Raw genomic sequence first — 12555 nt, 5'->3', positions numbered from 1 at the left:
CCAACCCACTTGGGGCTCCCTGGAGAGGAGTATCCCACCTCTTGGGGATGTGGGAAAGTTGCTTCTCCCAGGCATCCCTTGGGACTGGAGGGCCTTGGCTACTGCACAAGGAAGAGGCGCCCCAGGAGGTGGCCATCTGGGTAGCAAGGATATGCATCAGATAAGGCCACCCTGCTTAGCTCCTCCGAGGAAGCGTTTGTCACATTTTAAAGAAGCACGGAGAAGTGAGGCCAAGTTAGGTTTATAGCCGAAGTGGACCGACCGTTTGGATGTTTGTTGCTCCCTCCCTATCTCCATCCTACCCTTAGTCCAACCTTAGGTTTAGTAGGTGAAGCTCAACCCTGGAAATATGGAGGGAGATGGTCTGGCAGGGGCTTGATAGAGTTTTAATCTTTTATGAAATCTTTTAATGATAGTGCTTTGTAACTTACCTCTTTCTGACATCTGTTGTTTTTTTAGATTAGAGTTTATTTCTTCCCAATTTGTAAACTTGTTATTACAGCACTGGAAAGAACACAAAGGACACAGATAGAAGGATGTAGTATTCACCAGTCCTAGTGTATCTGTTGCAAACATGGGACATTTAGGAAAACAGGGAACGAAGTGAGGAACGGCGGGCACCCGGGGGTTCGTGCAGCCACTGGTGGTGGCCTTCTGTGTCCACACCCAGATGCCACGTCTGTGGTCACAGATTAAACAAAGACGAACAGTTCGCCTTTCTCTCCAACCTTAGCAGTGGACAGAGGTAGCCACAACTGCCTTTCTGGATCCTGATTTCTCTGTTTATTCCCTCAGTGATTGCAAAGAAAATAAAGGCATTTATGCCACACTTAAGCTAGAGAACACCTACAATATCAGTGAACATCTCAGCATTAAAGAGGTGAGTAATTAGAACCAATCAGAAAATTAACATTTCTTTACTAAATTCAGTTGTCTTTCTTTTTATGAAAGTCACATAAGATAAAAATTAACCATTTTAAAGTGACTTTAGTACATTTGCAAGGCTATGCAACTCTCACCTCTACCTAATTCCAAAACATTTGCATCACCCCCGACCAGTTGACTTTCTTGAGGCATGAGTTTCTTTAGCAGATGATGGAAGATCCTCTCCAGGGGCGTCCCTGCAGACACTTCACAGGGAAAGAGTTTATCCTTTGAGTGTCCCTGTTCCTGGAGGCACAAACCCCACTTGTTTCCCAGGGATACTGACTCTCCCAGACCAGCCATCCTTTTCTGTCACATCCCTGAGTGGGGACAAGAACCGTGGCCCACAGAGTCCTCACTCCTTATGAATGATGGCTGTGGCCCCAGGGCTCCCAGATAGGCCTTTAGCAAGAGACAGAGTGGCAACAAGGATGGAAGGGACAGAGGGAATGAATGACCTCTCCTCCTCCTTTGCCCAGACCAGCACCCAAGCCTTGAGTGTTCAGACTCCAAGGAGAGATCCCTGTAGAGCACACTGGCTGGAGGAAGGGGCAAGGGGGCTTCAGCAGCCCAGGCCTAGGGCACCCTTAGCCTAGGCTGTGTCCACTCCCTCATACCTAGAGGCCTTCTGGCCTTCTCAGCTGTGCAGGAGAGAATCTAAGGAACCTTGCTTCTTCTGGGCTTCCGATATAGAAGCAATTACTGAGGAAAATCAAGGGGAGAAGTTGTCCCCCAAACCCCATGGCTTACCCACTGAGGCATCACAGAAGGCTTCCAGGGTTGCCATGAGGCCACAACAGCCTGATGATTTTCAGATGTGAAGAGGTTTATTTGAAAGCTGTATACAAATTTCGGATTCTCTTCCGTAAATATAGCTTGCGTGTATTTATAAATAAAATATAACGTTGCAAGCAAGCCCTAATCGATGTCCTCTACTCATTTGCTCATTATGCCATGTGCCATTTTCTTGGTGCACCACGATGAGTAGGGTGGGAGAGGCCCCAAGTCATGAACCACGTTCCCGTTGATCTCAAGTCTCTCTATTACCCAAGTCCAGTGCATGCTGCCTCCTTCCCCTGGAAAGCAGCCTGCCCAGCCCCTTTCAGCATCTCTGTTTGTCAAGACTTGCTCAGAAGTCACCTCCTCTCTGTTGCCCTTCCCAGCCTCCTGCCTTGAAAGGCTCTGCCCCTGGTGTCCCAATGCATTTCATGTGCCTTTATCACGACACTGCCTCTTCCCTTTGAGATCTTTGAGGGTAGAGATGCAATATGATTTTGTTTGGCATTCCACCTCCTCACATAGTGCTTGGCATAGGGCAGGGAGGCGGGGAAGGAATGGGAGGGGAGAGAAGAGAACCGGGAAGAAACGCCAGTCAGGTACATGTGTATTTGTTTTGGCCAGTGTAATTTTATTGCTCTTTTAAAGCATTAAGTAGGTGATGTTTTTGGAGAAGAGTGGATTTATTTATATCTTTCCTTTTTATTATGCAGCATACCGGAAACATAAATAATAATTTTGAAAATATGCATATAAGAATTGACAATATAGTTCTGCTGGATGAGGCAGGAAGAAGAAACCTTATGGATTTCAGTTCTTCAGGAATAGACAAAATAGACTATGGTGCCTTCATGGCTGCGGTATGACCCATATGTTCGCACTTGATCTTTTGGGGAAAAGTTGGGGCATCGTGTGTGTATATATATAGATATATGATATTTTTTGTTTGTTAGTTTTTTGTTTTTATTTTTGTTTTTTTATTGAGATGAGAGTCACTCAACATGAAATTAACTCTTTTACCAAGTGAGCACTTCACTAGAATTTAGTATAATCACAATGTTACATAACTATCATCTCTATCTAGTTCCAAAGCACCTTCATCACCCCAAAAGAAAGCCCCGATCCCATTAAGCAATTGCTCCCCATTTCCCACTCCCAGCCCCTGGCAACCATCACTCTGTTCAGTTTCTGTGAATTTACCTATGTTGGATATTTCATATGAATGGAATCATACAGTATGTGACCTTTTGTGTCTGATAACCTTAACTGGTCCGTTTCATGTAGCCCAAGTTTTTTGAGATTCATGTACATTACAGCATGTATCAGTATTTTATTTCTCTTTATGGTTGAATACAAATAATACTGTGTGTATAAACAAGAATGCAGATGTGTCTAGCCTTAGCGTGTCTAGCCTTAGTTTATGGTTGTGGACTCATGTTCACTCTGTTGCTTACTAAAATGCTGTTAAGGTTCAAAAATCCCATATCCATAACACAGCTTTTTATACCTCTTTTGTAGACTGGGAAAAATCCCACAAAAGTGAATCTTTTATCATTTGCAAATGATCTAGAAGTAAAAGCCAACCATTTGGTGAGTTCAAACGGTCCGGCTCAAGGCTGTCATTGTCGTAGATGTGAAATGTCAGTACCGTCCTTAGAGAAGCTATGGGAAGAGGTTCCTTGTACCACAAGTAACCCTTGTTTAAACACGCCGCTCTGTGCATGTTAAAAGTTCTCATCAGCAGCCATTGCCACATGGCGCCACAGTCCGTGAGCCTGTGAAGGTTCCCAGGGCAGCTTCAGGGTGCAGGCTCTTCCCAGCCTCTGCTCGTGGTGCTGCTGCCCTCACTGCTTGAGCACCGGACCTGCTTTCACTCCATCCACCCCTCCACTGCCAAACACCTGTGCGCACATTTTCTTGCAATGTAGGGAATGGTAACTGAGGACATGGGAGGGACATCCCGTTTGGTGCTTTGCATCGCCAATAATGAGCGGATAAGGGAGGGCAAAGACACCATCCAAGCCCCATAAGCTTCCCCATTACCAGCTTCTCTGCTGGTTGGTGACTAATGGCTGTAACTGGTCCCTTTCACAAAGCGGCAGACCTGGACTCTGGGGGAAGACCAGGATTTAAATCCTGAGTCAGCCTCTTCCTAACTGTGGGAACTTAGAAACAATATTTCACCCCTATGTGCCTCAGTTTCCTCATCTGTTAAATGGAGGCAGTAGTAACGCTTGTTAGACGTTACTATACTAAAAACGATTTAAGTGTGGGTTAAATAAAATTTCTCAGTTGATTGAGCCTTGGTTTTCTCATCTGTAAAATGGAGCTATAGCTACTGTAAAGCGGCTTTACAGTGGCTTTATTATGGTGAAGTGAGAGAGAGAGAGAGAGAAGGCAGCCTCAGGCACTCAGAAAGAACCGATGCGGGCGGGTTATTGCTGAGAGTTCATGGTTTGAAGGAGGGTGTCTTGGCACCGTCCCTCCAAGTTCGTCATCATATAAGAAGGGCTGCATACTTCTGTCCTGATTAGAGAGAGCGCTCCAGAGTCTGGAAACAGGTACTAATATTTATTTACTTTATTCTCTTTGTAGCCCCCAGGAAATTTGAAACAGACCCTGAAAAATAATGCAGGAATCTTAAGAAATATTCATCGTGACGAAATCATTCCTTTGCAAAAACTAATGGTAACAATCAACAACCTTTGATATTTCGCTGTGACCTGGGCAAACTCTGTTTCACCTAGCCTGATGATATATTGATATGTCGCGCGTAGGTCAAAGTTGGTTGACCTCAGGCTAAGAAACTGAGCTATTTTTTAAATAAATGATAGTAGCTGGGCTTTGAAGAGGACACATTTTCAATTTTCACCACAGATTTTCTGCCTCTTTGTTGCCTTTTTCCATTTGAGTGTGGAAAAAGGCGTTATTTTAAAAATGTGGTTGCCTCCTCTGTTTTTCTCTCGTTTCCATGGCCTTAAACAGGCTCCCCTAAGCCATGCAGCAGCTGAAGTGCTGGACTCACTCTAACTTAGTTTATTATTATCAAACTCTCTGTCTTCACACCCTGCCATGAAATATGTGAGGCCAGGCGATGCCCTTTCTTTCCACGTTCATTTAGCTCTACTCCCTGTTCCGATGTCCTTTGCCCCTCTCTTCTGTCCAGCTTTCTCACTCTTCCTGTCTTTTCTTTCCTCTCGGCCTTCTGGCTTCTTTCCTCAATGCCAGAAAGGCAGTTTGTAACAGAGAAAGAACATGGGCTCTGGAGTCAGGTCGACCTGATTTCAAATCTTGCTTCTGCCTCTCCGAAGTCTTGTGGCTTTTGGTTTTCTCATCTAAAAATGGTGGGAAGCGTCCTTGCCTCACTGTTAGCTGGCTCTTGGACATGAAGGATCTGACCTCCCAGAGGGACTCTGCAAAAAGGAGCCATTATTACTATGCTTGCATGTGGGAGGGTCATGTTTGCAGTCGTCAAGGGGAAGACTGCGTGGGAACCAGGTTACAGAGTCAGCCTGCTGAGGTTTGAAGAAGCTTATTCGTCCATTTGACTCCACCTTCAGAATCTTCTAGAACTAGTGTTTACCATCTCTCTCTTCATTTTTCCTCCTGCCTTTCTAATTCAGTGGAGTATTCACAAAATCCTCCTCTACAATTTTCTTACATGGTGTGCTGCACTCCCCACAGTTCTCTCTCTGCTATACTTTATGCCTAGCACAAATATGTTAACATTTTAAGCTGGTGTGGACATGTTCCTTAAATGCTTTCCTTCAAGTAGACACAGGACTCCTCGGCCTTTTCAGAGTTGGGGCAACCTACAATTAGGCAACTTGTTCTGTGGATGTGACCTACAATCTAAACCAGAGGTTAGCAAACTGTGGCCCTGAAAACTGCAGCCCGTGGGCCCCCTCCGGCCTGCTGCCTGTATTTATTTATTTACTTACTTTTTTTTTTTTTTTTTTTTTGGCCACGCCGTGCGGCATGCGGGATCTTAGTTCCCTGATCAGGGATCGAACCTGGGTCCCCAGTAGTGGAAGCTCAGAGTCCTAACCACTGGACCACCAGGGAATTCCTCTGCTGCCTGTTTTTACAAATAAAGTTTGACTGGAACACAGCCAGGCCCACCTAGTTGACAGATGATCTGTGGCTGCTTTTGGCTACAAGGGCAAAGTTGAGAGATTAGGACAAAGTCTACAGTATTTACTATCTGGTCCTTAACCGATAAAGTTTGCCAATTCCTCATCTAAACCATGCAAATTAAGCCACTCTTGTTGAACAGGTTTTACTGTAAACAATGCCTGCCACTTTGAGCAAACCTGATTCAGAAGAGCTTTGTGGCTACCTTACACGTGGTGTGCTGCCCATTGAAGCTCTAGAATATGTATCCCAATTTTCTTCTTCAGCTTTTCTTATACTCAAATACGTGAGGTGCTTATTGTTCCTCGTGTCTGTTGTTTTTTCTCGAATGAAACTATTACAGAGTAAAGTCGGATTTGATGAGTGACTTATGGGTTGGGGGGATACAAAGCATGTGATCTTGCAGCTTCACGTTACAGGTCCGGAAATATGATCTGTGTTTATTCACCAGAGTGCTGTGCACCAAAAATTGAAGGAGCTTCAACAGAAAAGCAGTGGATTGGGGGTAAGGATTTGTTTTCTTTCTCTGTCTTGGGGTCTTGTTACAAAAGCACACACAGACTTTCAGAGATGTTGGGTTTTGCAGGTACTTTAAGTAAAATCAAGTCTCAGTTATCCACCCATTTTAAACACCAAATTGGGTTTTCCCACCCTCTCCTTTCTACAAGGACTTCTGTAAATGGAGACCGCATCCTGGCATGTTACGTACACAGGAGAAAGCTGTTTTTGGATGTGTAGGATGCAAGTGTAGGTGGTACATCGGTCACTTTTACAGAGATAATTCTGCTTGACAAACAGCTTCCAAATCTCAGTGCCTTCCACACACAAACTTTCACTCTCACTAGAAAACCAGTACAGTGCCACCCACCATCTGTGCGCCATTGGCCAAAGCAAGTCACAGAGCCAAGCTCATCGTCATGGGGTGGGGACGGTGTTGGCCATCTGTATGTCTTCTTTGGAGAAATGTCTCCCGGGAAGCCAAGCCAGGGAAGGTGTCACCAATCATGAACAGCTAGTAGAGTCTTAACTAGCAAGTCATGGGGGTGTGGGGCTGAGTTAACAGTACTCGCATCAATATGCAAACTGTCTGATGAAATTCTTTTATCACTTGATACCGTGTCGACCGTTGCTGTGTTTTCCAGGTGAAAGTGGCCAATATCATTCGCTTTTTGGATTCTGCTCAGGACTTCCTCACAAACCGAATCTCCACAATTATTGCTGAAGTAAGTGGTTATGCCAATAAGTGGGTGTGTGACCATAACTGCATGATCACAGAGGATGGTAGAGTCATTTTAATGGCTTTATTACTCTTTGATGTCTTTCCAGGAAAGTAAGAAGTATGGGAATACGATAATCAGCTACTTTGAACATTATCTGCAGTGGGTCAAAATCTCTGTAAGTGGTTTATCGTTGATGAACATAAGGGGGCTGTGTCTTGGGAGAGTCATTTTCTAGAATAAAATCAGGAGGAAATCAAATTAAATTCACAGAAATTAGACAGAAGGTAAGTAAAAGGACCTTGAATGTAGGAGCCACAAGTGGAGGCACCATAAGACTCAGCACAAGTGTGTCCATGCTGGGCAGCTTCCTGGGCCTGCCCACCGCGGACAGCATGCCCCTTGCATTCTCCCCCATCTCCCTTTGCTCATTGCTGTAGGGATTCTGGTCTCCTCGACTGTGTCTCCCCTGGCAAACCGTGAGCTCCTTACGTTACAGTCCATTTGCAGCCGTGGTTTGTACACGCCCTGGGCAGCACTGAACCTGCTATGTCATTGGTGTATTGGTCGACTAGGGGGCTTAAACAACAGGAGCTTATTTTCTCACAGTTCTGGAGGCTGGAAGTCCAAGGTCAAAGTGTCGGCAGGTTGGTTTCTTCTGAGGTCTTCTTTCCTTGACTTGTCGGTGGCCGTCTTCCCCTTGTGTCCCCACGTCGTCTTCCTTCTGTGTCTGTGTCCAGATTTCTTTTATAAAGACACCAGTCCTATTGGATTAGAGTCATCTTAGTGACCTAATTTTACCTGAATTCCCTCTTTGAAGACCCTATCTCCATATACAGTCACATTCTGAGGTACAGGAGGTTAGAACTTTAACATTGGAACCTTTGGGGGACAAAATTCAGTCCATAAAGTTAAGTCTCCATGAATAAATCAGTAGAGAGAAGTGAAGGAGCAGAGTGAAGTTTCCAGTGGCGCACGCAACCGATGGAGAATTATAGTACCTTTTCTCCACACCTTCCCCAGCATTTATTATATGTAGACTTTTTTTTTTTTTTTTTTTTTTTTTTTTTGGTGATACGCCGGCCTCTCACTGTTGTGGCCTCTCCCGTTGCAGAGCACAGGCTCCGGACGCGCAGGCTCAGCGGCCATGGCTCACGGGCCCAGCCGCTCTGCGGCATGTGGGATATTCCTGGACCGGGGCATGAACCCGTGTCCCCTGAATTGGCAGGTGGACTCTCAACGACTGCGCCACCAGGGAAGCCCTATATGTAGACTTTTTGATGGTGATCATTCTGACTCGTGTGAAGTAATACCACACTGTAGTTTTGATTTGCATTTCTCTAATAATGAGCGATGTTGAGCATCTTTTCATGTGCCTGTTGGCCATCTGTATGTCTTCTTTGGAGAAATGTCTATTTAGGTCTTCTGTCTTTTTGGATTGGGTTGTTTGATTTTTTTTGTTATTGAGCTGTATAAGCTGTTTGTATATTTTGGAAATTAAGCTCTTGTTGGTCACATCATTTGCAAATATTTTCTCCCATTCCGTAGGTTGTCTTTTTGTTTTATTTATGGTTTCCTTTGCTGTGCAAAAACTTTTAAGTTTAATTAAGTCTCATTGGTTTATTATTGCTTTTGTTTCCATTACTCTAAGGAGAGGGATCCAAAAACTATTGCTGCAATTTATGTCAAAGAGTGTTCTGCCTATGGTTTCCTCTAGGAGTTTTATAGTATCTAGTCTTACATTTAGGTCTTTAATCCCTTTCGAGTTTATTTTTGTATATGGTCTTAGAGAATGTTCTAATTTTATTCTTTTACATGTAGCTGTCCAGTTTTCCCAGCACCACTAATTGAAGAGACTGTCTTTTCTCCATTGTATATTCTTGTCTCCTTTGTCATAGATGAATTGACCATTAGTGCGTGGGTTTATTTCTGGGCTTTCTATCCTGTTGCATTGACCCATGTGTACCCTTACCCCACTTTTTATAAAACCAACAGTGAAAAGCCTATAAAGGGTGTATACGGTTGTTTGAGCTTGGAGAAACATAATGTTATTAATATGGGCTGCTTTGTAAGGTAGAGATGGAAGAAAAGGGGGAGGTGAGCCAACCAATAAAGGAAAAGAAATCAGACACACTCCCCACCCCAGGAACTCGCATCTAGCTTCTTGTACTTACTCCAGAGTTTTTTGAACGAATGAACGTAGTTTTCTTAAGCTAATGGGATTGGAGCATCTGTCTGTGATTCATTAAACTTGTTTAGTCTTACCTCAGCAATGAGTACTTTGCTTTCTGTCTTCTAAAACGGAGGTCAGCAGGTCCTGCCATTTTTGTAAATAAAGTTTTATTGGCACACAGCCACACCCATTTGTTCATATATTGTCTGTGGCTGTTTTCGCCCCACCATGGCAGAGTGGAGCAGTTGCGACAGATACATCTCAGCCGAGCCTGCAAAGTCTAAAATATTTACTCTCTGGCCCTTTATAGAATAAGTCTGCCAACCCCTGTTCTAAAATGTAGACTTATTCATTACCTAACTTTCCACTTTCTTCCCACATCCTTTGTCAGACTACAAAGGCGGCGGGTAAGAAACTCAGACTGAGGCACTGTGCTGACCACATATACTCTTTAAGTCTCTGCAGAGTCCAGCAAGATGGGTCTTACTTTTCCAAATAACAAACCAGGGAGCTAAAAACCAAGGCTCAGAGAGAATCGGCATCTTCCTTTCAAGTGCATACCTTTTTTGTCGTAGAACTCATCCACAGAAATCAGCCATCAGCTCCATATCCAGAGGGCCTAAGGATTCTTTCTGTGAACAGGCCAGAATTGAATAGGGTGTTTAGTTTTATTCTTGTGGAATTTTGTGGGTGTGGCTCCATTTAAGTTTGCCTGTTTTTCTTACCCCCGTAGATCACTGAGCAAATGGCAGCCTGCAAACCAGTGGCCACCGCTCTAGATTCGGCTATTGATGTCTTTCTGTGCAGCTACATTATTGACCCCCTGGTAAGAATTTCATCTTTCAAAAGAAGAAAACACAGTAAACTCATTATCTTTGATTTTTTTTTTCAGATGGTAGTTCACACTATAATATAAAATAGGTTTCTGCTTGGGTCTGTTACAGTTGTAGAATCCAAGACCTAAGATCTAAAATGTAGATGAATGTGTTCTAACACTAATAAGCTAGAAAAGTCAAAGTCCTCGCTGCATATCTTCACTCCTTACTTGAATTTTATTTACAGAAGTCAAGAGACCCTCATGAAGAAAACTGTTTGTCTGAAATAATTAGAAAGGAACATCACTGGTGTGCAGAGTGCCAATATTCCAAAGGACTCTTAGTGCAGCTATATATGTAACCCTAAAGCTATAGCAGACTTAGTTTAATTTTTGAGTTAACAGCCCTTTAAGATGTTACCATTGGACTGGTAAGTTCCAGTTAACCAAGGTTATTCCTCAGCTCTGTTCACTCCTCGATATACACTGACTCTCTCTATGAGTCAATCCTCTCATTCCCTACACTTAAAGCACCTCAGTGGCTCACTGTTAATATCACGGGAAGGATCAGGATCCTTAATGTCATGCTCTAGTCCCTGCATGATTGGGTACCTGCCCATTGGCACATTTTGTACTATTTGATCACTTTTCTCTCTGTGCTTCAGTGTTTTCTTTCATCTCTTTATATATTCCAATAAAGATGTTTAAAAAAAATCTAGATTTCCCCACCCCAGGGCCTTTGCATATGCCAGTTCCGCTGCCTAGAAATTAGACACAAGCTCCTTCTCCCTCTGTTTCTCTCTCATTCTTCCCCTCTACACCCATATCCCACCTAGCTGACTCCTCTAAGTCTTATAATATAATGGTTGAGAACACAGACTCTGAATTCAAATTCCACTTCTACATTTTCTGAACTCTGTGACATGGAACAATTATTTATCTTTTCTGAGCTTCTTCACCTTAATAGGGTTGTTTTGATGGTTCAAAGAGAGACTACATGGAAAGCCCTTAACACCTTTCCTGGTACATTAACACACTCCATAAATGTTCGCTGTTATTAGCTGTTATTCTGTTTTCGGGTCCTAGCTCAAACATATCTTTTTTTCCGGGAAGGTTTTTCTGATCTTCCCAACTACATTTGGCTCCCTTTTGTACACTCCCATGGAACTTTCTGCTTTTCCTGTAGAGATGTTTTTGCTGTTTGTATTGTACATTGGTGTGGCTCTTTGGTAAGACCTGTCCCCCGCAACACACACTGGACTCTGAACTCCGTGAGCATGAGCTGTGTGTTCACTGCTGTGACCCTGTCATCTGGAGTGTTCTCTGGCACAGGCCGTAAGGATGATCAGATAGCTGCCTGTCACAGTACATTCAGAGTGCTCTATTGGTCCATCTCTCCATTCCATTATCACTTGTCTCTCTGGGAGGGACTTTTGTACCTGGATGGAAATGATCCTCACACTTTCCCAGCCATGCAGATCCCCCGCCTTGGTCTCCTGGCTGCTTCCCTCCCCTCCTGACTTTGTACCCTTTTGTCTGCTTCTTGGAGCCCCTGCTGAGGGCTTTGAGTAAAGCCCTCATTAGGGGAGCCCTAGGTTAGTTAGGCTGGTTCATTCTGAACTGCTCTCCTTGTGCCCAGTCTCCACTGCCTGCCGCAGCCAGTCAGATCACCCAACTAGTAGGTGCCTCTCCAAAACCATCGGGGACCACTGGAGGGGAGGCCTAAAGGATGCTCAGGAAGACTGTAGGCTAGAGCTTTGTAGCAGGTGGTTTAAAGAGTAAGGAAGAGTTCTGGCCTTTGGCTCAGCCAGGAAAATAGACTCCTGGCTGGCAAACATGTTTCTTTTATACCTTGATTGTACCCAGAAGGAAAGGAATGGTTGTCATAAAGCTCTAAGCCTCTCAAAACAAGGTTGAAAGTGTAGAAATCTACCAATAAAAGAATATGTGGGAAAGGAGAACAAATTTACTGAAAATTCTGGGCCAAGTGATGCCTCTCTGTCCAACGCTAAACTCAACCAGGAACAGAGCAGAAGCGCAGTGGCTGAGACATGAGGGTCTGGGCGGTTGTTTTTATGTCCGAGCTGCCTTTCACCTCCCAGTGGGCTGGGGAGGGCTGCTCTAGTGTTACAGGGTTATCCTAAGGCAGGGGCCACAGACTTGAGCCTCTACAAGGATCTGGAAGCTTGTAGATTTACAAAACAGGCCAAGACCAGATGCTGGCTAGTGTCTGGTACCCACAGAGCCATACTGGTTGTGCACAGCCATCTCTGTTCTGATTGGTGGGTCAGGTTAAATAATGTTGGGTATCACCCCTGTAAGAGCCAGTGGTATGGCCTGCAACAGACTGAGGACAGATACCCCTCCTGAAGGAAGAACCATCACTCAGCTGCAGCTGATGTTGCCTTGTGGGAACGAGGGCTCAGCATTGAGTTCCGACTTGAGACTTTTAGAGAAAAGACGTAAAGCCAGGTTTCTGTGTGACATCTGACTTAGGAGTATAGGCAGCTGTCTTT

General features: G+C 44.3%; 1 protein-coding gene across 1 annotated transcript in view; it reads left to right on the top strand.

The window, feature by feature from the left end:
- Nucleotides 1-12555, top strand: part of PROM1 (prominin 1) — a 90897-nt gene that overhangs the window by 76092 nt on the left and 2250 nt on the right. The window contains exons 15-22 of the mRNA XM_030864272.2: nt 796-880; nt 2415-2561; nt 3220-3291; nt 4297-4389; nt 6287-6340; nt 6978-7058; nt 7162-7230; nt 9959-10051. Of these exons, the coding sequence (XP_030720132.1) occupies nt 796-880; nt 2415-2561; nt 3220-3291; nt 4297-4389; nt 6287-6340; nt 6978-7058; nt 7162-7230; nt 9959-10051 (694 nt within the window). The remainder of the gene's footprint in view (nt 1-795; nt 881-2414; nt 2562-3219; nt 3292-4296; nt 4390-6286; nt 6341-6977; nt 7059-7161; nt 7231-9958; nt 10052-12555) is intronic.

This window comes from Globicephala melas, chromosome 5 (assembly GCF_963455315.2).
Source record: "Globicephala melas chromosome 5, mGloMel1.2, whole genome shotgun sequence".
Lineage (NCBI taxonomy): Eukaryota > Metazoa > Chordata > Mammalia > Artiodactyla > Delphinidae > Globicephala > Globicephala melas.
Note: the sequence above shows the minus strand (reverse complement) of the source record. Positions and strands in the feature narration are given on the sequence as shown.